Source organism: Myxine glutinosa, chromosome 12 (genome assembly GCF_964187855.1).
Source record: "Myxine glutinosa chromosome 12, kmMyxGlut1.1, whole genome shotgun sequence".
Lineage (NCBI taxonomy): Eukaryota > Metazoa > Chordata > Myxini > Myxiniformes > Myxinidae > Myxine > Myxine glutinosa.
The window spans coordinates 46,658,572-46,683,928 of record NC_136272.1 but is presented as its reverse complement, the minus strand read 5'-3'; the positions used below and the strand labels follow the sequence as shown (position 1 = coordinate 46,683,928).

General features: G+C 44.2%; 1 protein-coding gene across 1 annotated transcript in view; it reads right to left on the bottom strand.

The window, feature by feature from the left end:
* Positions 1-2,313: 2,313 nt before the first annotated feature.
* Positions 2,314-25,357, bottom strand: part of LOC137437857 (plasminogen) — an 82,837-nt gene continuing 59,793 nt past the window's right edge. Inside the window, exons 10-20 of the mRNA XM_068132533.2 lie at positions 18,597-18,714; positions 17,675-17,793; positions 17,330-17,501; positions 16,907-17,070; positions 14,153-14,360; positions 12,872-12,946; positions 9,197-9,331; positions 7,243-7,349; positions 6,574-6,719; positions 3,843-4,002; positions 2,314-3,254 (exon numbers count right to left, since the gene is read on the bottom strand). Coding sequence (XP_067988634.2) covers positions 3,247-3,254; positions 3,843-4,002; positions 6,574-6,719; positions 7,243-7,349; positions 9,197-9,331; positions 12,872-12,946; positions 14,153-14,360; positions 16,907-17,070; positions 17,330-17,501; positions 17,675-17,793; positions 18,597-18,714 — 1,412 coding nt within the window. The 3' untranslated portion in view covers positions 2,314-3,246. The remainder of the gene's footprint in view (positions 3,255-3,842; positions 4,003-6,573; positions 6,720-7,242; positions 7,350-9,196; positions 9,332-12,871; positions 12,947-14,152; positions 14,361-16,906; positions 17,071-17,329; positions 17,502-17,674; positions 17,794-18,596; positions 18,715-25,357) is intronic.

Here is a 25,357-nt window from a genome sequence, read left to right as displayed (position 1 = left end):
TCAAAAGACCTAGAGAACCCAAAAGACTCAAATGACCCAAAAGACACTGAAGACACAAAAGACCCCGAGGACTCTGAAGACGCAAAAGACGAGCAACTACATCTCTTACATCGGAATTGCAGACGGTGGTTTGCAAATCGAGTCTCAAGGTCGGTGTACAGAAGCGGTTTTTTAAAATCACAATAAATACACGACACAGGGAGATGACATTCACTGAACGTAACATGCAACATGTGCAGAGTAAGCCGAGTGTTCTGAGGCTTGAAACAAAACATCATTATTTTGTTTTATTTTTCCCCCTGTCTGTATATGAGTTGGTGTGGAGACGTCTCGCATTACGATATTAGTTTTTACCTCACCATTCATTGTTATTGGCATTAACGTTTATTAAACCCATTATTTATTGCATTTCTTTGTCGTGCCTGTATATTTGTTTTTTTGTTTGTTGGTTTGGATGAAACCCCATGTCGGCCTTCCGTCTCAGGTAAGGCTTCGGGCCTTTCCACCCTGCGCGTGTCACTACCGCCAAGTTGGGTATATGCCTTGGAGTTAAGCTCGTTTCGGTTATTCGTCTGAGGCTGGTCTTCACCTGCCACAGACAGGACAGTATATTTCGTCTGAACGGTAAACTATGGTATAAGATGTGCATAGTTTCATCTGATGGGTGAGGGTTACCCAAGATATGTAAAGTGAAGTATATGAGAGTGGGAAACTGGTATTAGAGAGGTATTGTGTGGCCTAAAATGGATGAAGTGCTGTCTAAGAGGGATAAAGTGTGTACCGAAAGGGTTAGATATAATTTTACAGCAGTATAGTGTGTTTCAGTAGGGATAACGTTTGTTTTAAGAGGGTGTTGTAATTACCTCAGAGAGGTAAAATGTGCTCTGAGGGTGCTGAAGTGCAGTCTCAGGGCGATAAATTATTGCATGTTCAAGTGGATTAAGTGTTGCCCAAGAAATGTGAAGGATGTCTGTTGATCTCCAGAAGAGGTTAAGGTTTCTACAGATAAAAGTGCCAAGTTATAGTTTACAGATACTTTTATGGTACAACTACTGGATAAATATCTAATATATGTATAAAGCTCATTCTAACCATTCTGACTGATTGATATTAATATTCGGAGGAATATTGTTCTGGGGCTGTTTTTCTGATTCGGGCTTGGCCCCTTAGTTCCAGTGAAGGGAAATCTTAACTATACAGCATACAATTACATTCTAGATGATTGAGTGCCTCCAACTTTATGGCAACAGTTTGGGGAAGGCTCTTTCCTGTTTCCGCATATGACAATTCCCCCATGCACAAAGCGAGGTCCATACAGAAATGGTTTGTCGAGATCGGTGTGGAAGAACTTGACTGGCCTGCACAGAGCCCTGACCTCAACCCCATTGAACACTTTTGGGATGAATTGGAACGCTGACTGCGAGCCAGGCCTAATCGCCCAACATCAGTGCCCAACCTCACTAATGCTCTTGTGGCTGAATGGAAGCAAATCCCTGCAGCCATGTTCCAACATCTAGTCCTAGTGGAAAGCCTTTCCAGAAGAGTGGAGGCTGTTATAGCAGCAAACTCGGGGTTCGGGTTCGGGGTTCGGGGCCCAACAAAAGGGGTTCGGGGCCCAACTCCATGTTAATGAGGTCTTTAAACTTTAAATCCCTCCAGGTCTTTAAAACAGCTGTTCACCACCATCTCTTATCTTCCCCCATCCAAAACCTTGATCTTTTCTACCCCCACTAATTCACCCCAGATCCACCTTGTTTGAAATTCCAACTTCTTTCCTGGAAGTCCTGGCAGTGTCCATATGTTTTATACCTCTCCCACCCCCCTTTCCCATGCCTCCCCCCCCAAAGCCCTCTCCCTCCCACAGATCTCTCGATGTCTCCATGTCTCTCGGTCCCTGCTCTCAAATGTTGTGTTTGTGTCCTTCCCCCTCTCTCCCCATCTTGTCTCCCGCTCCCGATGTTATATGTTTTATGTGTCGGTTTGTCTTTCTGTGTGATTAATGTTCGCTCTTTCACGAGCCTCGATCTTGTATACAAAAAAAAAAAAAAAATGCCCATGATTTTGGAATGAGATGTGTGATGTTCGGGTGTCCACATACTTTTGGTCATGTGGTGTGTATATACATATATATATATATATATATATATATAGATATATAACTCCACAGGATGTTTTCATAATTGATATTTGATGTGGTCTTGTCCACGCATCCAAGGTCTGGTAAGCATGGCGTTCACAAATGCACACATAGCAATGTGGAGTTCATAGTTTGTATAATCTGCACTATGTGGTAACTCAACCTGCATATATCTGTTGCTGATAAGGTAGACTTTATTAAAACACTATTACCTAAACATAAACGACTATGAAAATCAGGAATGACTATCCCAGTGAGGCCACAAACATGTCATCATCGACATGAGGACACCTTGTGCAGCCCCCGATGTGTATCTAGATTCGTTCCATCAATGTGTTTTTTTCTTCTCGTTATCCTTAAAAATCACGCTATTGTAAAATAACGTGATCTACTATAGCAGAGTTGTGTATTTGTACACGAGGAGGATGTCACAAAACATATATTGTGGAAATTAGTCCGTGAGGTACAAGTCAATAGATGTGCGGCCAGAATCAAACAACTTGGCATTCATCTTGGAATACAGTACATTGATATTTTGTTTAACTTTTTCAAAGGTTGCAAAATTAGGTGCCATCTATATTTGACATGTGCACGATGAAGGGAGGGGTAGATTACACCTGCACATTGATAGGTGGTATGGTACAGGGGGGGTTGGAGGTGTAACTTATGCATGAATTCCAATCATTACACTCTATGTAACAATTAAGTAATGTACTTTCTCCCAAATATGACTTTTTGTTGTTTTTCAAGTTTCCTTTTAATGTAAATCGTTGATTTTTGCCATACCGGAGACTTAATAGAAGTACTGTAACACCATTTTAAGTATCATGTTTAACACAAAAAGTATAGATTGAATATGTTCTCCAACAAGTAGGAATATTTGGTCTGATATTAGTGTTTTGAGGTAACGTACAGAGGAAACTGGAGGCCAAAATTCCACCATATATGTAATATATAGATGGTCCATTCACCAAATTAAGTCTTGCAAGTGTTTTATGGGAAGAGTTTTTACATAAGTTTGAGAATTAGAAATGGCCCACAGTTTCTATAAAACTCTTCCTCCTCTTCTTCAGTATTTTCTTCCGGCTCTTTATCCAAATGGCATTTTATTAAGGTCCTGCAAAGAATCGCACACCACAGGAAAATTACTTCGTTTTTACTCGGGGTGGGAGTATTTTGAGAGTGCGTGTGTTGCGTATAATGTTACACAGGTTTGAATGCTTAACTTTGTTTCTAGTTCTACGATTATGAGACTGGAATTGTTGTAAAGGCCATTGGATGGAATACCCTTTCTAACAAATGATAACGGTTCTGATAATATTCTTCTGTTTTTCTTTTTCCAAGATGGATGATTGATGAAAATGTCTCAGCTAAGTGAACAAAAAGTGTTCATGAAGAATATCCAGAACAATTGTCAATTTGTCAATTTACTTTTCAGTTTCTCAGAACAATTTATTTGCTGTTGTCGATTTAAAACATTTTGGAACCAAATTTCCTGATTATAAAGTTTCACTTTCTAACGACTCCAGTCTCATAAATCAGAGGGCAAAACAATTTTAATGGAATAAGGAGTTAAACTAACTTTCTGGGACACCCTGTACAATCCCACAGGGAAATAGTCCTGATTTGAGTGTTTGTGACATGACTGTAAGCAGTACAACTGGTAATATTCGTAGTGGTGTTAGCAGTTGTAGTGATGACTTACCCAAACCATGTATTGTTCTTTGAATCCAAGGCATAAAAGCTGAAACTTGCGAGTAGACCCCAGGTCGGCCAGGCTCTCCACAGCCGATGCCCCATGAGGTAACACCATGCAGCACAAACTTCCCATTAGTTTCGCACACAAGCGGTCCCCCGCTGTCTCCCTGAGAGGGGCCGGAGAGCAGTGAAGGCCCATATAGATTATACACCGTTGTACAAAACTGTTAGACATTTTGTATTTTTCTACTCTGATGCAAAAGGAAAATAAAACTTTGTGTTCAATGCAAATACACCTTTATGAAAATGTTCCACACTTAGTCCAAGACCTTCCAAAGATCATCTAAATTGCTGGGATTATTTTTTACTTGTTCTTTGTCCAAGTAATCTCAAACGGCTTCAGTGATATTGAGATCTGGGCCTTGAGGGGGCCATTCCATGCGTTGAAGGACTTCAACTTCCTCTTCCTCTTCAATAAGTTTTAATTGCGAGCAACGGTACCCGCCCTAAGGGCGGGGCTTCAATTGGGAGGCCCAATTGAAAAGGCAAAATATCAGAAATTGAAGGCTTTTTTATTTTAAACGATTCATATAAACATCCGTTGAATCATATCACACGCAAATCATCAAAATCTAAACAGTACATGGCGTCCATTTTGAAAAAAGATTGAATTCTGCAAAACGGAAGCGGCCGCTACACGTCTTTCTCAGTCGCACGTTTATGTGTGAAGAGTGCGCGCCGAATCTGTAACACGGAAGCGGCCGCTACACCTGTTTCTCAGTCGCTTTGCACACGCTGCCATGTTACTTCGGAGCCGCACGTTGATATAGGAAGAGTTCGTCAGGAGTCTATCTACTCTCTCCTGGTACGTAGAATAAACAGTATTTGTAGAATTTCAACAAAAGCCACATCACTGTTCATATCGGTAAATATTATTCCATCGTGTTTGGAAAAACTGGAAAATTGGAAAACTTGGAAAAATTGGAAAAACAATACAGCCTATTTTACTCCCAGGGGTCCCAGGAATACCCACCCAAAATAACGTTGCGATCGGTTGAGCCGTTTTATGCGGTACCTTCGAACGGACTTACATTTGGTGATTTATAGTAAGATTCCAGCTGAGTGTTTTGGATCATTATCTTCCTGTTAGATGAAGATTGGACCAATGGGTCTTGCACCACTGCGGATAGCATGGTGGATTAAAATTTGTTTGTACCTTGGTGTAATACCATTAATTTTCAGCAATTTCCCAACACCACTCGAGGATATGCACCCAAAAACTTGAATTGAACCTCCTCCATGCTTAATTGTTGGTTTTCAAGCGAGGCTGTTTATAAGTTTCAGTTTTTCATCGTTTCCCATACTGTCTTCTATTAGATGTAAATAACTGAATCTTTGACCCGTCTGTCCCAAGCACTTTTGACCATTGTTACATAGTCCAAGTTCTATGTTCTTTTGCATATTTTAGCCTTTTAGTCGTATTCCCCTTTTTAACTGAAGTTTTCTTACTGCAACACATCATTTCAGTCCTGATTTCAAAAGTGACCTTCATACTGTGGATGGATGGACTAATGACACCTGAGCCTTCTGCCAGTTCTGTTGTTAATTCAACACTGGTCTTCTTCCTATTAATTAAGGACATTACCTTCAAGTATTTATCATCCTATTTAGATAGCTTTTTCGATCTTCTAGTCCTAGGTTTGTCAACAAGAGAGGTTTAGTTCTCTGTTCTTTTTACCTTCGCCACCTAAGGTGGACGGAGGTTATGTTTTCACCCCTGTCTGTGAACAGGATATCTCAGAATGTGGACGGATTCGGACGGAATTTGGTGAACAGGTTGGGTGTGATTGGGCGAAAAACGATATGTAACACAATATCTCAAAAGGTTCAGACGAATTCGGATGAAACTTGGTGGACAAATCAGATGTGTGACAAGAATTTACATATACAATGGTATTTGAAAAGGTTGTGGACGAGTTACGAGGTGGATGAGTTGGCTAGGTGACAAGAACAAGCCGATTAGATTTTGGTTCAGGTCCGGACCCAGATCCGGCGTATCAGGAGGAGGCAAATCGTAAACTGTTCAGTCTGGCAAAGGGTATGCTCTCTACCGAGTGCTGTTCCAGTTGATTGTGCTTCAGATATGACACCTTGAAAATGGAGTGACGTGAGCTGTATCACTAAATATTTTTCCTTCTTTATACAGAAACGCAATTCCAGGGTGATCTTCCACTGATTTAGCCATTTTGTTTGAAGCTAACAGTTAATCTTGATAAATCTTTATTCTGCAGTACGAAATGAAACGTGGGCTTTTAACTTTATGGATGTGTAGAGCAGCACACCTGGTGTTCTTGATGAGGAACACCTGACAGACAATGAGTCGTCATTTCGATTTGATTGGTAAATGTGACAGATTAGCTGCAACACTTCATTTTAGCTGATCATGTATAGTTAGAACTTTGAGTTGTTGTGATCACAAGTTTTTAAAGATTCTTATCAATGTGCATGAAGAATTGCTAAGTGACAAGCCTGGTTTCCTTTCATCCAAACCAAGATGTATTAATAACAGTCAATGTTGTTATAATCGTAGAAAACACCAGTGGAGGCTTTGAGTAAATTGTTGATGTTCATAACATCCATATCTTGTAATTCCTGAATGTGTCTAAGACTTTTTTTTACAGCAGTGTTGATGTTTTAAGATTTATTAAGAGTAATGTACCCATAAAGTCAGCCCATACCTGGCAGGAATCACGGCCGCCCTCTGAGTATCCAGCACAAAACTGGAAGTACGGCACACGTCCGGCCATCATGGTCGGTTTATTGCACTCTGTGCGGGGGATGATGGGGACCTTCACCTGCCTCAGAACATCCTCACGGCCCGTGCCTGACACAAAGAAACGTGAGGAGGGTTAACCCTTCACTTAAAGACCCAAGATCACCTTCCTAACCCAACCCTCTTACTTACAGGTTACTGTGTTTCCTTCCCTAGTTCCTGTGCTTGCAAGTTTCTGTTGAGCTGTCTGGACCTGGATTTGTTTTCCTGTGGAGTATAATCTGACTAAAAGCTGCTGTTCTGAAGAACACTACTGCAATTGCTCACCAAAAGTTGGCTGTCCCATTTGTTTTTAGGTTGTGGATGTTAAAGAGCCCCATAATACACACAACTCAGAATGCATCCTAACAGAGCCGATAAATCCCAGCACCCCGACTAAAACTCTCTTCCTATAGATTAAATAGGATAAGCATTAATGCATCGTCGTATATGTATGTAATGGTACATTAAACATATATTTTTGTAGTATTGTGACTGGTGGATTTTTGTTGTGGGAAATATAGTAGGGTGAGGTGGGGAGTGGTTCCAGGAGTCAGGACAGGATTGTTTTGACATCCACAGGTAACAAGCATACCCAAAGTCTTCCCCCACCCAGTGACGTAGCACATGGTATCCTTTGAGAGAATCTCCTGTGCTTCCGGCAGGCACACCATGGAAACATCTTGGGTAAAAATAACTGGACTGTCGAGGTGTGGTGGGAAAGATGGAGAGTACGAGATAGTTAGGACCATAATATGTTGGGGTCCGAGGAAGCCAAATGAGATGTGTTCTACAAGATATTCATCCTAATGAATAGACAACGAAAACAGAGTTTATTAATCTTACCACAAAGTAACATCAATTCTTTTTTTTATATTTAAATTCGATCTTTTTTTTATTTTTAAATATGTGCATCGGAGTACTGAATGTACCTTGCTGAACTTACACAAGCGAGAGAAGGAGAGGGGAAAATAGAAATGAAACAAAAATTGACAAAAATGAGATGACGTGATGAAGAAGAAGACAACTCATTTTGCATCTTCAGATGAATAGGGCTGCCAAAGCAGTTTCCTCGGTAGGAGGCACAATCCTGGACAGGGCTCCACTCCTGCACATGATACCCAAATGGCTCATTCTACCCAGTGAACTGGTACTCATTTTGCCGACCTCAGATGTATGGCAGGCTGAGTCGACCAACCTGGCGTTAACGGCATGGCGGGGGCTCAAACTCAAGACCCTAAGATCTTAAGCGAGCCACCTTGACCGTTAAGCCAACACCAGGCTGACAAGAGAAGAAGGGCATGTGGAAATAAAGAGGTATCGCAGCTAACACAACAACGTTGGGGCAACGTCAAAAAACAACGTTGGGCCAACGGTGGGTAGACGTCAGAAGGGAGCGTTGGACCGACGTTCTTGTGTTAGCTAGGTATGGAACAATGAGGGGAAAAATGTCACCTCTCACCTTGATCCTCATGTACATACAGTATTAGCTATATGCATATTTCAAGTGTTTGTTTGTGCATGTGTACGTTACTCTTTCACGGCCGAACTGTAACACCTAGAGGTCCCATGTTTTGGGAATAGGTATTTCAGAATCTGGACAAGGCTTTAAGCTACCGCATGTTGGCCTTGACGTCCATTTTGGGGCCACCAAAGGCCACTATAAAGAGTATATTGGGATGTGGGGTCAGGCAGTGATGCCACTGACCCGCAGGGAAAAGGTGACCACCATGAGGCCAATAACTGCATAGCTTTTCAATGTCCAACATGTCCCGAAACTACTGCCGGGAAAAGCTCAGCCAGCTGGGAAGCGTGGGTATCACCCCCCAACCCCAACCCCAACCCCAACCCCCCGGGCAGCGTAGTTTCCAATATAACAGAAAGCCGGTTTGGTTTTTGTAGTTTGAGAACCTTGCACCTGCACTCCTGGTTGTTTCGGTGTGACACAACCGGGCTAATTATTGTTATAAATTATCTGGCCGGAGGGTAGGGTCATTCAAAATGGAGTTGGGCAATGGTGGAATTTCCTTCATAATGTGCAAAGTCAAATCTGGACATTCCAATGGAAGTGAATCCCAAGTTTTTTGTGACATTGAATCAGAACTGCAATTGTTCATGAAAATAAACAAGATGGCATTCATTGGATGAAACATATTCAAATATAGGATGCACAATAACAATCTAAAGATGGTAGTCAATCAAAAGAGGTTTTCACTGCATATAGTTTATCAGGGGTATGAGAATAATTACAGCAAAGTTTGTAGTTTAAAAAAATATTGATACAAGCATCAAAGTGGAGCTTGTACATAAATCCCCTGCAGGAAAAAATACATCAGTATATATTTAATGTGAAATACAAGGCCATTAGTGGACTACAGACAAATACTTTGTACGAAAATGGAATTTGAACCTGCGATCTGAGAAACATGAGATATCCCATTAGATGGGAGAGCTAAACAAGCCAAGGCAGATATTTAAATTAAGGCCCCACCCTTTGTCGAATCATAGGGATGAAATGGTACGCAAAACAAATTGACAACAGAGCAGACCTAGAGAGGCGGATGAGGGCGATGTCACTTCCACCGGGATCCTTGTGCACCTCAGCAACACGAAACGCCCACGACGTAGGATCCACATTTGCAATCTTGTGTGTTCCCATGATGACATTTATCAGGTACTTTTGCCTGCAAGCCATGAACACTCCGGTCTTACACATCATAGCATATCTTTCTTTAAAAGCAAGCAGAGGTACAACAACAACGAGAACGGCACTCGGGAGATCGCAAACCTCCGCCAGGCTAAACAGGTTACATTTTGTATTCCACTGATAGACCGGATCTGGATCCGTATCTGAACCAAATTAGAAACGATTTGTTCTTGTTGCCTGACCAACTCATCCACCTAGTTTCATCCGAATCCATCCATAGCTGTTTGAGACATTGTGGTATATATCGTTTTGGCCCTCTCTCTCTCTCAAGGGCGAAGAACCGCTTAAAAAATTATAGGATCCGGATCCGGATCTTTACCAAAATCGAATCAACCTGTCCACCAAATTTTGGCCGAATCCATCCACAACTCTGAGATATCCTGCTCACAACAAACAAATAGACAAACAGGGGTGAAAACAACCTCCAGATGCCTTCGGTAGATTCCTTATTGCCATGAGCCTCAATCTTGTAGAGAGAGAAAAAAACAAAAACTACATGGCGTTGAATGATCACTGGTACTACGCAAGCACAATGACCCATCCAGAACTATGCTGTGTATACCAGATGTTAAATTGGCTATTCTATTTCATGCAGTTTCTTGTACTATTTACCAAAACTATATGCTGTATCCTCAAAAGAGTTGGGTTGTCATTTTTGTTAATACGAAAGTCTGTTCCTCTCAGAGAAAACTGCTCAGAGAATACGATGCAAACGTTCTTTTGAGCAATCAACTTGAGTGGTGGCAAAGCATTCTTTGAGTATTGGTATTAAGGTAGTGCTTTGTAAAAGTAGAACATACAGTGCCTACAGAATGTATCCATACCCCTTGACTTTTTCACGTTTTGTTGTTTGTGTTTCAGCCTGAATTTAAAATGGATAAGTTGAGATTTTTTTGTCACTGATCTAAACATAATATCCCATAATGTCAAAGTAGAATTTTTTTTTTTTTTTTTTTTTACAAAATAATTAAAATGAAAAGCTGAAATGTCTTGAGTCAATAAGTAATCAACCCCTTTGCTATGACACTCCGAATGGAGCTCGGGTCCCTTTGATCATCCTTGAGATGTCTCTACAACTTTATTGGAGTCCACCTGTGGCCAATTCAATCGATTGGACATGATGTAGAAAGAAACACACATTTCTATACAAGTCCCACAGTTGACAGTGCATGTCGGAGCAGATACTCGACCATGAAGTCCAAGCAACTCTCCGTGGAACTCTGATATAGAATTGTGAGGTGTAGATCTGGGGAAGGGTACAAAACAATTTCTAGAGTGTTGAACGTTCCCAAGAGCACAGTGAGCTCCATCATTATAGGAAGAGAAGAAATGGATCATTTAATTAACGCACTACATCTGGCAGAAAAAGAGCACACACAGCTCATCACCCATCAAACACCATCCCTATCGTGAAGCATGTTGATGTCAGCATCATGCTATGGGGATGATTTTCAGGGGCAGGGACTGGGAGACTTGTAAGGATAGAGGGAACCATGAATGGAGCCAATTACAGGCAAATTAGTCCAAGCTAGAGACCATGGGACCTTGTTTTGTTACATATACAATGTTTCTTAACAGTTTATAGACCATGTTTACCTGCTGATTCTGAATCTGGTGAGTGCCAGTTGAGAAACCTTGAGCATTTTTGTGGAAATGCAAAAATACAAAATGTCCGCCAAAACCTCATTAGCGCATATGTTATGATCATCTGCCCAAATATATTAAACATGTTTTTTCCCTCAAATATACATACATGCAAATACAGTTGCCTGTATAGTTTATGTTGCTTCTAATTGTATCGAGCTGACAGACTAAAGATCCAAGATGGCTGCCATGATCCTATTTATTGTCAGTTTAAAGTCCAGACACATTCACATCAAATGCATTATTCATCAAAACTACTGTCATCGCTTCCTTCTTGCGACATTGCGTTCATGGGATTTCCACAGCCTACATCACCCCTGCATTTGCTTATCACTTATCACATCGTTTTTTAGCATGTTCAAGAATTTGCATTTTCCACGACATTTTGCCTTTCCTATCTGCAGTTCTACACAGATATGACTTCCTCCATCGACTTGGGTTCTTTTCAGATCGTTCTACATTACATTCCTCCCCACAGAGAGACAGTGTTTGAAGAAGCCAAACTCAACTGTCCTCCGCAAGCGCTTTGGACTTGTGCTTGGTCCAGCTGATGTTTCTTCATGCTTCCGTTTTCTCAGGTGTCGCTTAATATGTTCTTTTGAGCAGTAGGTACTGATACAGTTGTTGCGGCATGTGAAGAATTCTGCATCTTCATCAAGACGCTCACTAAAGCCATCACCACGTTGATAACTGGCATCACGAAAACTTGCCACCCTGGATGACACCATGAGCTGCGGTTTACTGCTTTCACATATGATACACCGTGCCTCCATTATCTGCAAATGAGCATACAAATTAAGCGGCATCTAAAACTATGCATCTTCTAAGTCTACAAAATTAAGTTAAGTGTGACCCCTGTTCGTGGCCATTTTGAGCTATGGTGGCCATCTTGAATATTCCATTTTTGCTTAGTTTATCATCCAATTGCATCAATGACAAATATTATTCAAATACAAAATGCTGCCACAGCCTCAACAACAATATACCTTGTAAAAGTGTCAAAAACGATTAAATAATAAACTAAATTATTGTGTCATGGTGGCCATTTTGAATTTTTGTGTTTCTAGAAAAATGCTCAAGGTTTCTCATCTTGCACTCACTGGATTTGGAATCAGCACCTACAAATTCACTAGAAACCACAAAAAAAACATTGTATATGTCACAAAACAAGGTTGATGTGAATTATCATTGAATTTAGTTTGGACTAAATCCTTGAGGAGAACCTGCTTCAGTGTGCAAAAGACCTTAGACTGTTGGCGAAGATTTACGTTCCAACAGGAGAATGACCCCCAAGCATACAGCAAAAGCAACACTGGAATGGCTTCAGAACAAGAACGTGAAGGTCGTTGAGTAGCCCAGCCGAATCCCAGACCTGAATCCCCTTGAGAATATGTGGAAAGACTTGAAGATTGCTGTTCACCGACACTCCCCATTCAACTTGACAGAGCTGCAGCAAATCTGCCAGGAAGAATGAGAGAAACCTCCCAAATACAGATGTGTGAAGCTGACACAGACATACCCAAGAAGACTCAAAGCCGTAATCTCTGCCAAAGATGCATCTATGCAGTCGTGACTCAGGGGGCTGAATACCTGTATAAATTAGATATTGCTGCATTTCATTTTCAGTAAGTTTGTAAAGGTTTCTAAAACATGTTTTCACTTTGTCATCATTATGGGGTATTTTGTGTAGATCGGTGATAAAAAAATCTCAATTAAATCCATTTTGAATTCAGGCTGTAACATAACAAAATGTGAAAAAGTCAAGGGGTGTAAATACTTTCTGAAGGCACTTTATATGTTGTAAGTTCAATAGAGCAGTGGGGACGTGTAATCTGGGTAGATTCCTTCGCCCATCCCTGTGTGATCATCTCACCGTCGTACACAATGTTCTGCAGTGATGAGCCATTCCGGTGCGATTAGTGCTCCGCCACAGTCATGTACATAGTTACTGCAGGAGAGGTGAGAGCAGGGAGTCAGGTTCATTTAGCCGAGACGTGAGATAATATTCTCAGCTTTGGATGATAGCCAACAACTGATTAAAGTCTGACAATATCAGCTCTCGATAGAGGAAGTGACAAAATGGACACATTATAGCAGTTCCCTTACAAGGAACTTTGTCGCAGAAGGAGACCAATGGCCTATCAAAGCCTGTGCTGTTATTGCCAACTTATGGTTGTTTTTCCGTTCTCTATCCTTTTAAAATACTGAGCATCAAGCAAGGAAGCAGCACGTACCATTTTTTAAGTCTTTAGTATGACTCGGCCAGGGTTTGAACCACCGACCTCCCAGCCTCAGAGCAGCCGCTCGAACCATTACACCACCAAAGCTAGTTAATGACCCGAAATATAGAAATATCTGAAGAAATGGTATTTCCAGATCAAGAAATAAAGGAATATCTAAAATGAAGTGAAACTTTCCACTATTGCTCCATTACTGGTAGCAATCAAGGTGCTGGCAACAACAATAACTTTGGGGTGGAGTTGAAGGAGCTGCAAGAACTTGAACTCCCAGGAAAAAAAATCCAAATCACATGAGGTAGTTTTCTGCCTGATGTAAACTCAGAAAACTTTGGTGCCATGGTCGTGTTCAACCATGTATTTTAAGCAGATAAAGGAAATTTGTGCATGTTTGTTATTAACTCAACTGGACTACCGTCCAGTTGAGTTCATCACATACTGAACCCTCCGGCGTCCGTCGTCTGTCGTCGTCTGTCGTCTGGCGTCCGTTAACTTTTCGACGTTAACACTCCAGCGTCCACAAATAGCAACCGATTCTGATCAAACTTGACATGCAGCATCCCTACCCCAAGGACCAGGTTGGTATTACATTTCAGCCCGATCCGTTGAAAAATGGCGGACGTAGGCGACCATTTTGTTTTTGGTCATGAAAACGACGTTAACACTCTAGCGTCCACAAATATTAACAGATTTTATCAAACTTAGAATGTTTAACCCTTACCACACAAGGTAGGTTGCTATTGCATTCCAACCCGATCCGTCACAAAATGGCCGCCAGTCAGTTCAGTTGAGTTCTGCTTCCCTGGAAGCTCTAGTTTCCATTTCTTCTGTCCTTCCTCAAAAATAACAGAATTGTTTGAGCTCTGAGAACTAGACCCAGAGGACATGAACAGTCCAGATCATAAAATACCACTGACCTGCTGAATGCCGTGAGTCGAACTTGCAAGCTTGCTTGCCAGGGCCATGAATGAAGCTTGCTCTCACAGCCGCCCACAATGCGCTCAACACAGCGATGTGGGCGCACATCTGGCTGGCCACAATGACCCAGTACAAATGGTTGCTGGGTTGTCTCCGATTCATTATCAGTTTGAAGATTGGGAAGTGACTTTGTCGGCCACAGTGCATCTGATAGGATAGGAAATTAGATTTAGCTATGGATTTCATCTTGCATCTGGTATCAAGGTGAGTGAAGTTAGCATTTCAAATCAAACTCAATCTGCCAGAACAAGGCTTTAGAGTTGTAAACAAGTTCGACAGTTTATCATGGTTGCCCTTTGTAGCCGAAGACAGCTTTTCACATACGAACGGCATTAAAAAAAACTTGGGGACGTGAATTTTTATAGTAGAGAAGCTGCTTCCATAACAACCATACTCTGAGATATAGGTAGTGGACAAAAAATGGAAACACCAACAGAATGTAACTTAGTAGGGTGTTGGCCAACCACATGCATCTAGGACGGCATGGATATGATGTGACATTCAGTCAACAAGGAAGCCTGGTGTTGGCATAACGGTTAAGGTGACTGGCTTGAGATCTTAGGGTCCTGAGTTTAAGCCTATGTTATTCCATTGAATTAAGCCTGGTGTTAGCTTGACGGTTCGGGTGCTGGCTTGGGATCCTAGGATCTTGACTTCGAATCCGGGTGGATCATTGAATTAACGCCAGGGGGGGTTGACCCAGCCTGTCATCCTTCTGAGGTCGGCAAAATGAGTACCAGCTTACTGGTAATAGGAGGACTGCATCCGCAACACAGCTGTGTCCCCAGAAAATTATGCAACCAGCAGCCACTGGCTGCATATGAACCATCACCAAGACAACAAGGGTCTGGAACTGTTCTGCAGGAATATGGCACCATTCATCAATAAGGATGTCCTCCAATTTGAGTCGTTTTGATGGAGGCAGAAACCGCTGTCTCAGGCACCTCTCCAGATGATCCAACAAATTCTCTGTGGGATTGAGGTCCGGTGACTGCGAGGCCATGGAAGATGGGTAACTTCTTCCTCCTGCTCATCAAACCACCCAGTGCCAACACGTGCCCAGTGGACTGGAGCACTGTCACCTAAAAATCACCCCTCCCAGCAGGGAAGAAATGGTACATCATGAGATGGTAATGGTCATCGCTCAGGATGGTAATGCTGCACGCTGCAACAACCCTGCCTTCTGAAGGGTCTGAAACCAGCCCATGACAGGAAAACATGCCCACACTATTATTGAACTGCCAGAACATTTTTACTGTTGAAACCAGGCACTCAGGGCTCCTTGGGCCCTCGCCACGTATGAACATGTCCATTCGGCGAAAATATTGTGAAGGACAACCCATGAGACCATATCATGTTCCTCGACTGCTCATAATGTTATTGCCTATATTCCTTGCACCACTGGACCCGCAAGCCGGCATTGCCAGATGTTATGAGCAACCAAGTTGTGGTATCTGCCCTGTGAAGCTCTCTTCTGACTGTTTTCGATGATATGGGATGCTCACGACCCACATTGAACTCTCAAACCGCGTTTTCGATACCACTTCACCAGACATCACTTACCGCGACACCGAAATCTTACAGTTTATCCACCATCGCTCTCCTGTCGTGCATTCCGCTTGTCGAGTATGGACTTCTGTCCACTGTTGTCCTTCGATGATGATGTTTGTCTTTCTTTATCCCAGATTTGGGATTTATCCCAGATTTGTCTTTCTTTATCCCTTCTGTCCACTGTATCACCTTCGAAACAGTTCATCGTGACACGTTAGCAATTTCCGCAGCCTTTGTCACTGAAGCGCCTCCCAAACATGCACCAACAATTCCACCCCATTTGAAGTCACTGAGGTCTCTTCTTGCGGCCATGCTGGTTCTTAATATCATAGTCGAGCTGCAGGCCGCATATATATACACACGAGATGAGAGGACTGCCAGGAAGGAGACTTGCATATTTCACGTGTCAGTCATGTATGTGTGGCGGCCCCATACATTTCATATATGTTGTATGGCCGTGTACCCTAGTGTTTCCATTTGTTGTCCACTATTGGCAGTAAGCAGTGTAACCTGGTTTTAAGGGATGTAATGATGATGATGATGACCATTCCCTTTTGCACCGTGACGATGCATAGGGCTACCGAAGCAGTTTCCTTGGCGATTGGACACAATCCTGGACAGGTTGCCACTCCGACGCAGGATACCTGAATGACTCATTTATCCCAGCAAGCTGGTACTCAATTTGCCGACCCCGGAAGGATGAAAGGCTGAGTCAACCCCCCTGGCGTTAATTCAATGATCGACCAGGATTCAAACTCAGGATTCTAGGATCCCAAGCCAGCCCCGAACCGCTAAGCCAACACCAGGCTATTCAAGGGATATACCGAGGACCAGGCCACTTGCTACCTGGTATTTTTGGCTGGAATTTGTAATTTGTTTAGGCCATCAATGACAACTGACTATCTTCAAAAAAGGCTCTGCATGATCATTAACGTCCACCAACAACCAGTGTTGGTAGATGGGTCGTCTGGCTTAACGCCCATCTGATGGACCTCACACATACTGATTACATCGCTGTTGATAGGGAGCCTTCCTGTAAAAGAAGATCATTATATTGTTATTTTTAACACAGATATTACATTCCTGAGTGAACATTGAAAGTTCTAATAAATCAGGTAATTACTTAAGGCACACTTACTAACCCAGAAATTGGTCAGCATCCTGCCCAGGCACAAGAAGTGGTTGGCTGGCAAAACTGAGGCAAGAGGGTACATTGCAATGTTCCCAACGTATGTCAGGGTTTGTTGTGTAACACCATATGGTCTTTGCTCCATCAGGGTTTCGGCAAAAGTTTTCAGATAGACCTCTGGAGAAGTGACATGCACAGGGATTCATAAGCGACTTCCAAAAATAAAACTGAAGACACATCTCGTGTTCATGAATATTGTCATACGTCCTACTTTGTTGAGTCTAATGTATACAATTTCCCAAGTTTAAGGAAAAGCAGCACACAAAAGTCATCCTAATGAACAATAAGTTTTAAAAAGCTATACTTGGCCAGTACTTTCCGGTATAAACAAAGCGAGACCACAACATGCAGCAATATTTTGTTGTGAAGTTAATACTTGCAGCTATAGCTGTCTGGCGTGCGTATGTGTTTTTGTGGGGTCTGTTGATCCCAGCGTTGGCAGCTCCATCCTGACATGGTCTTGGACATGCTCCCACGGTAAGTAGACCCAATTCCTCTCACACAATCATACGTTACACTGTCAGGGTCTGTCGTTGGTGAAGGGGTAGCTGTTTACAGAGACCACCACATGTCCTTAAAGTCAGTGTATTGCGTTTACATACAATGGCTATTATGGTTACACATCAAGCTAAACATACGGTCTAAATGTTTCCCAAACTGCAAAAAGTTGAGTATCGGTTGTAGTGACAAGGTCCTGGAAAAACCTCCTGAGCAGACTCACAGCAGTGGGACACATCGCAGAACTCGGCTCTCTTCCCAGGGTCCATTGTGTAACACCATGGACGGGCTTCACCATCTGGGTTGCGGCAAAAATTCTCATCCAGGTGGATGCTTGGGAAGCTGGTGTGACAAATAGAGCTATAATTAATTGGTTGGAAGGAACAAAGCAAGTTGAATCTACGATAATACATAGAGGTTGTGTGGCTGTAGCGTTGGGTTGACAACATCCGAGACTGGTCAGGGTGCAATATCTGAACTTAAAGCAACAGCGCTGGAAAGACGGGTTATGTCGAAAGCGACGGTAGTGGTTCCGGTGATGTATAATTTGAGGAGGTGACCACGAGCTTACGCCTATGTCAAATGATGACGATGACGGCTGTAGTTATGTCAGCAATATTCAATTGTCGATTGGTCCTGGTATTGACCAATTGGGTGTGCCCGTTTTTCCTTTCACTTGTCGATTGGTCGCAGCACTGACCAATTGGGTGTGACAGTTTTCCCAGCAACCTTATTCACTGTCCAATGGTCACGGCACTGACCAATTGTGTGTGACCTTTTATCCCAGCATCGTTATCCATGTCTATTGTTATCGACAATATTATTATGGTGCGGCAAATCACGCAGACACTAAGCTGGCTGACTTAAGTCTGGCTCCCCAGACACTAAGCGGCCATCCCTGTTCGGTGGGCCGACACATGTATTCCCGCCTGGTGAGCAGGGGTGCTCGCTAGTTCGTAAAATTCTGCTTTGGTCAAGTTCTGGTCATTTGTCTCGCTTGATATCACCATTTGGTGGTGAAGGAATGAAGAAAGACCAGCGTTCTCTCAGAAGGGAATTTATCAGTATAAATGTCATCGTGAGCATTGACAATGAAAAAAACGTTCTGTTAGTATAGGGGTTAAGGAGGTTTAAGAGATAAATACCTTTCAGGCCTAAACTTGTGCTGGTGGGGAAATTGCGCGTCCCAGCTCTGGCAGATTTTTCCTGACTCGGTGATTGAGATCTTTCCCTGAAAATCTTCACCGATGCAATGGTAGCATTCTGCCAGTGAAGAAAGCACAAAATACTGGTCAATCCATTACGTTATGATGTCATACAGGAGAAAGTGACCTCATTGGCTGAACTATTATAAGTGCATTCGGTGCAGGGTAACTTTGGTGTGAATCTGGACTATGCGGCTTGATGGGCCAAATGGCCTCCTGCATCTAAGTCCCCTGTGTGTGAAGCAAGACTTTTGCCAGAACATTCGATATGCTGCACAGCCTCACTCTACGACATGCTGTGCTGGTACAATGAACAAGAAACAGTTAGGACGTTGTACTAGCTAAATGTGACGTCATATGCTTCCCATTGGTAACTGACCTTAAGTAGTTTTAACCATCCTTCGTTCGTTACCCCGTGCATGCGAAGCGAAAGGTGGGGTTAAGCAATTGGTTCATGTCTGTCCATCCGTTCGTCTTGTTAGTTTGTGATCGAGGAACAACGTGTTTAAATTGAATATTATATTTTGAACACAAATCAGAACATGAATGAGAAGACAAGTCTGTCGTTTCAACTACAATGGCTTATAATTCATGAGTGAGATAATATTTTTACTATGTGTGCCTCCCATCCACTCAAACAAAATGGAAAATCATTCCAAACAGGAAACTTTCTGTTTTGAGGATGTTATAAAGGATACAAACAACAGGCATGAATAACTAATGTAACATGTTAGATAGAGTGATGTAATAGACTCTGGGTAAAATGGTGGTAAAACCTTAATGTTTTTTTTTATACGCCCTTATACCTCTTTAAGCCTTTATTTAAATTGAATAATGTATTTGAATTGTATAACACAAATTCCCTTCATAATACTTCCAAGAACCTTCAGTTTTGCCGAGGTGTGTTTGTCAAGTCGTCAATGTATTGCAACAACACCGAACCCCCTTTTAGTTCCACGTCTGCCAAATCGCGGTGCAACGCTCGGGAGAACAGGGTGGGGCTGTCGGAGAACCCTTGGGGTAACACCGTCCAGGTGAACTGGCGCCCCCTAAAGGTGAAGGCGAACAAGTATTGTGACTCGGGTGCGATGGGTACGGAGAAAAAGGCCGAGCATAAGTCAATGACGGTAAAATGTGTTGCGTCCGGTGGAATAGATGTCATAAGGCCTTCCGCGTTCGGTACCACTGGGTGTATGCCTTGTATGACCTTATTCACTTCCCTCAAATCCTGCACGAACCTCCATTTATCCTGCATTGGTTTCTTTACGGGCAAAATTGGTGTGTTGCATTGGCTGTTAGTTTCTACAATTATTTTCTGTTTCACCAAAGATTGAATCACTGGCTCTATGCCCGCATCGGCCTCGTGCCGCAATTTATATTGTCTCACGTTTGGGAGGGACATTCCTGGTTGGACCGGTATTACCAGAGGCTTGGCATCGCGAATTCGCCCGACATCGTTGTCGTGTTGGGACCACAAATCGGCCGGAACCTCCTCCAAGAGGTCATCGGACTCGCCCGGGCCCTGAGACACCGTTCGTACAACGTGGTTGCCCTTTGGGGGCAGGTCTGTCTCTTCAAATTTTCCTTCTATACTCTGCTCCTCAAGGGTGATCAAATACCCTTCGTCATTGTCGAGCATCGTCACTGTCCAGTGGTCCACTTCATAAATGGCGCTGCACGGAATTTCTCGCAAACGCCCCATCATCCATCCTATACTTTCCGCCGGCCATCCTTTGGCGGTGGTGAGGGTAACATGGGCGTCCACCCCTGCGGGGTACTGAGACAACGCCCGCTGTTCCGCGGTTAGGGTTACCTCGACGCCTATTCCCTCCCGTCCAACCCATATATTTGACAATATTAGGTCCGAATTCTTACCTATTGACCCCTTTATCTTTCCTCGGTACTCGTCGTCATCGCCCCTAGCATCGTAGTAGGCCGTGCAATGGGGAGGGTTATCCTTTATGTCTGTTGTAATTTGGTGTACGTGCAGCCAATCTCGCAACCCGTCACTCTGGGAGCATACTGTGTCTAGGACGTGTGCCCAAGAGGCCAAAGCCCCCTTTTCCAGGCTCCACCAGTATGCGGTGGGGCCGGGCCGAGACAATGCCGTCATTAACAGATCGCGTTTGGATTCCGCGACGTCTACAAAAACTCCCTGCTCCGTACATGAAATTTGGCAGCCTAAACGGCAAAGTAAATCCCGTCCCAACAAGTTAGTCGGGGCGGTGGTAGTCATCAAGAAAGCGTGTCTAGCCTCTAATGGGCCGCACACCACTCTTACCTCTTCTGAAATGGGAAGCGCTTGGGGCAAGCCTGAAACTCCCACTATCTGAACATCTCTATCAGTGGGGCGCAAAGATGGTAGCTGCCCTTCGTTAATAGTACTGTGAGTCGCGCCCGTATCTACGAGAAAATCTACCGGTTGCCCATCCACGTCTAGTGTCCAGGTCGGCTCCTCGGTTGGTGTCATAGTCAAGAGGGGGCATTCTACGGGCGGCCCGCCGGCGTCCCGTCAATAGGCTACTTGATTTCTCTGTGGCGGGTATCCCTGGCGGGGCCCCCGGCAATCACGTTTCCAATGTCCCATCCGTCCGCAACGGAAGCACGCCCCTTGTGGAGCGGTGGATGCGGGATGCCTGTTACTGTTGCGCTGACCCTGTTGCGTCGGACGCCTCGCAGGCTGTTGGTTCCGCTGTCCCCATTGTGGCGGCCCATTCCCGTTTGCTCCGCTTGGGGTCCAATAACTTGGGGGAGGCCCATCGATTTGGGGAGGGGGTCCCTGTGGATACCCGTTCTGGGGAGGGGGCGTTTGTACTGCCCAGGTCTGTGGAGGGGGTGGTTGCATGGCCCAGCTCTGCGGCGGTGGAGGGGGCCCCTGCATGTTCCAGTTTTGGGGAGGGGGCCCTTGTGGGTTCCAATTTTGGGGAGGGGGCCCTTGTGGGTTCCAATTTTGGGGAGGGGGCCCTTGTGGGTTCCAATTTTGGGGAGGGGGCCCTTGTGTCCGCATGTCGACTCGTCCATTGTCGTTGTCATCAGCGTCATTTTCGTTTTCGTCGTCGCGCCCCCACTCTTCGTTGGGCTCTAACCTGGTGTCCCGATTCTGGGCCCGTCCTTGGCCTTGATTTCCCTTCTTATTTTGGTTGAGTCGGTCCCGTTTCTCCTGGACGAGCATTTGCAACATGTCGTCCTTAACATCGGCCTTCTTCTCGTCGCCCTCGCCACATTGTTCGGCCGCTTCGACTAGTTGGTCGGTTGGGGTGTTTCTCCATCCTATCATAGCCGTTTGAATGCGCTTCTTAACTGTCGGTCTCATTCCTTCTACAAAAAAGTTGTTCACTACAGCGTGAGGGAGATCTTGTGCCCGCACCTGGCCCAGTCCTCCCCACCTTAACACTGCTCGTTCTACCCTCTCTTTCCAATCGAGGGCTGCCTCGCCATGCTTCTGTTTTAGGCCGTATATTTTATTCCAATCTGGCCCCGCGGCTGGCATCAGTGCGGTATGTACCCCGGCCAACAATAAGTCGACCAGGGCCTCCCAATCGGCGAGGGTCTGGGCCGCGGTTTGGGCCGGGGGCGGTGCTACATTTGGCCAGCGTGCGTGTACTTTGGCCTGGTCCCACACCCGCGCGGGCAATACAGCCTTCCCCATGTGGCAGACGTCTCGCCAATCTGCGCCTGTATTTTGTATCCACAACGGCTATAACATTCTCTAGGGGGGTTAGTAGGATTAATGGGGTGGTAAAGGGACTCCAGTGCTTATCCACCCACCTGGTCCCACCCCATGGGACAATGTTTATATGCGGCGACAAGGCTTACCCCTATTTACCAAATAATTGGGGGGGCACATGTTATCTGGGTTCAGTTCTTCCTGACGTTGAGATACTGGATGAGCTAGACCCAAAGTCCTTGGACAGGCGTTATAAGAGGTCAGTCATGAACGAAGATGGAACCACTAAACTACACGGGAGTCTATGGGAAAAGGTGTTTGGTTTCTTCTTCCCAGGAGCGGGCACAGTCATGGATAGTTTCCGAATAGACAAATTGGCTTTGACCCTAGAAAAGGTGGCAAACGACACCGCTACGGCTCATGACATACTATTGGACACGGTAATTCACATGCGTACAATGGTGATGCAGAATCGGGTGGCTTTGGACATGCTCCTGGCAGAGAAAGGAGGGGTATGCGGAATTATAGAGGGAAAATGTTGCACTTACATACCCGATCCATCTGAAGGAGTGTCAGCCGCAATAGTGAGACTAAGGGAAACTAGCCACGCCCTGACGATCGATCGGATCGCGCGTGAAAATTCTTATACATTTAGCTGGCTCACTGACTGGTTCCAGGGATGGACGGGCACCATAGTGAAGTGGTTATTGACCGCACTGGCTGTGATAATCGGGGTAGTAATTTGGGGGGCACTAATGAAATCTCTAGTCCTCCTCTGTATGAGAAAGTATTTTACAGGATGGAAAGTGAAAAAGCCGCCGACAACGACTTGACATGTTCAGTTACCTGGTTTCTTGCAGAGCGCTCGCCAAGTGGCTCAAGCACTCTATTCAAAACCGTTGATAAGGAACGGCTGGCTTCGCAAGCGCTAACAAGTTGGAACTCAACACACCTCAAGGCTTGTCCAGAATTTATTTATTTATTATTTTATACGGCTTTTACAATCTTTATTTTATTTAAATTTAATTATATACTTGAACATTGTAGTACACAAATCGCCTTCATAATACATACTTCAAAGAACCTCCCGTTTTGCACGACTTCAATTTAAATCGAGGTTCAATGGGGTGGTGTATAAGGATGGTGTTCAGGACTGCTTCTGGTTCAGGACTGCAGAGCACTAAACTTTCGGATTTTTTTAACGATTGTTGAAATCATTATTTTATTAAAATTGAAAATCACTGTTTATTGTATTCTATTGTGGAAGTATAAAACTTCTACAGGTAAGCGAGTCATCGCAAGAATTCCAATTGAAACCTGTCCCTTGTCCTCTTAATTGATAAAAATGCATTATAATGACAATAACCTCTGATGTATTGTTAATGAGGTAGAAATCGTTCAGTTCTGTGATGAATCTTAACAATACTATGCTAAGGTTTATAAAATCTTGTAGAAAAGGATTAATTATATTATTAAGGATGTGTATATATATATATATATATATTGTTGCGGTTTTGCGAATAAAGGATGACCCCCCCTCGTAGGTAGTTGCACCACAACATGTAGCCTCACTTTAGTTCAGTTATTTCTTATTAAATGTAAGCATAGTCTCCTTCCCTGTGTTAGTTTGCGTTGAGCAGGCCAGTGAGTGTAGGCCTCAATTGGGCTAGAATGCCACGTGCTAGGCCTGGAACAAATCTGGAAGGCCAAAGGGAGGAGCTGCAGGGGGGAGTGGCCGGTAGGCGGCGAGCAGCCAATCGCAGCTGCAGGGGAGTGGCTAACAACAGCAGCCAGAGGAGGGGCTTGGAACATTCAGGTAAGACTGGGGAGGGGCGATATAAAACCCTGCCCCGAGCCCCCGCGTCAGTCACCCAGGGAGAGTGGGAGAGAGCGCCCCAGTGAGAGTCGGAGAACGAGCCAGTCACCCAGGGAGAGCTTTTGTGAGAGTGTTGTGAGAGTACCCTAGTCACAGAGTCAGTGCAGAGTGCCCCAGAGAGCGTTGTGAGTGACCGAGAGAGACAGTGCCCCAGTGACCCAGTGAGAGAGCTGTGAGAGTCACGAACCGACGAGTCATGAGGGAAGTCAGTCGGTTGCTTGTTATAGCCCTCTCTGTGAACGAACTCTCCCTGTGCCCTGCGCTCTGCTGCAGCTGTTAATCGCGCTTGTGAAGACGATCCATCCCGGGGCCACAGACGCACAATCTCCCTGCCTGCGCTCCCAGCACACGTGTCGCGAACATCCGAGGGCCACGCCCGGTGAGCTGTCCAGGAGCGACCGGTGCCAAGGCACGTTTGGAGCATGAACTTGTCCTTTCTCCTTTTCCCTGCGTGAGTGAGTGGGTCCTTGTCCGGGGATTAAGTAAGATTGACTAAGTATCTGCTCTGTGTCTCTTCACCCTGCAAAATTGTAAATAAACCTGTGTTCTTCCTTCCATTTGATCGTGCCCGTCATTTCACACCATTGGCCTAGCATCGCACGAATAAAACCACTCAAATCGGGTTCAATAGGCACAAGTCACGTGACACGCAAACCGCTCGGCGTATCCGATTAGCGTGGCTTGTGCGAGGTCCAGTCCCCGTTCTCGTGGTGGCGTGGGTACCGAAGGTACATGGGGATTCGACCCAATACCCTTCCGCATGCTCGCGATGAGGGTGGCGGCTGGAATTGCTCTGCAATCCGCCCCACGAGTATAAAGTGGGTCACGGCCTCGTGGACTCGAAGGCCCAAGGGGGAAAAGGGTTTAACCGCCCTCTGTACGTCGACGGGCCCGAGATCTAGAACAAATTATATATATATATATATATATATATATATATATATATATATATATATATATATATATATATATATATATATATATTACATTTAAAGGTATATTTAACAGAATAACTCACTCTGGTTGACTCGAGTATTGTTTTTGTGATGGAAACACATACATATCTCTCCTTTGCAGTCCTGTGCAAATACTAATTGAGGATAACATTGTGAAAGCTTTGTTGTACAAAGACAATTATCTTTTGGTTCAAGTGAACCA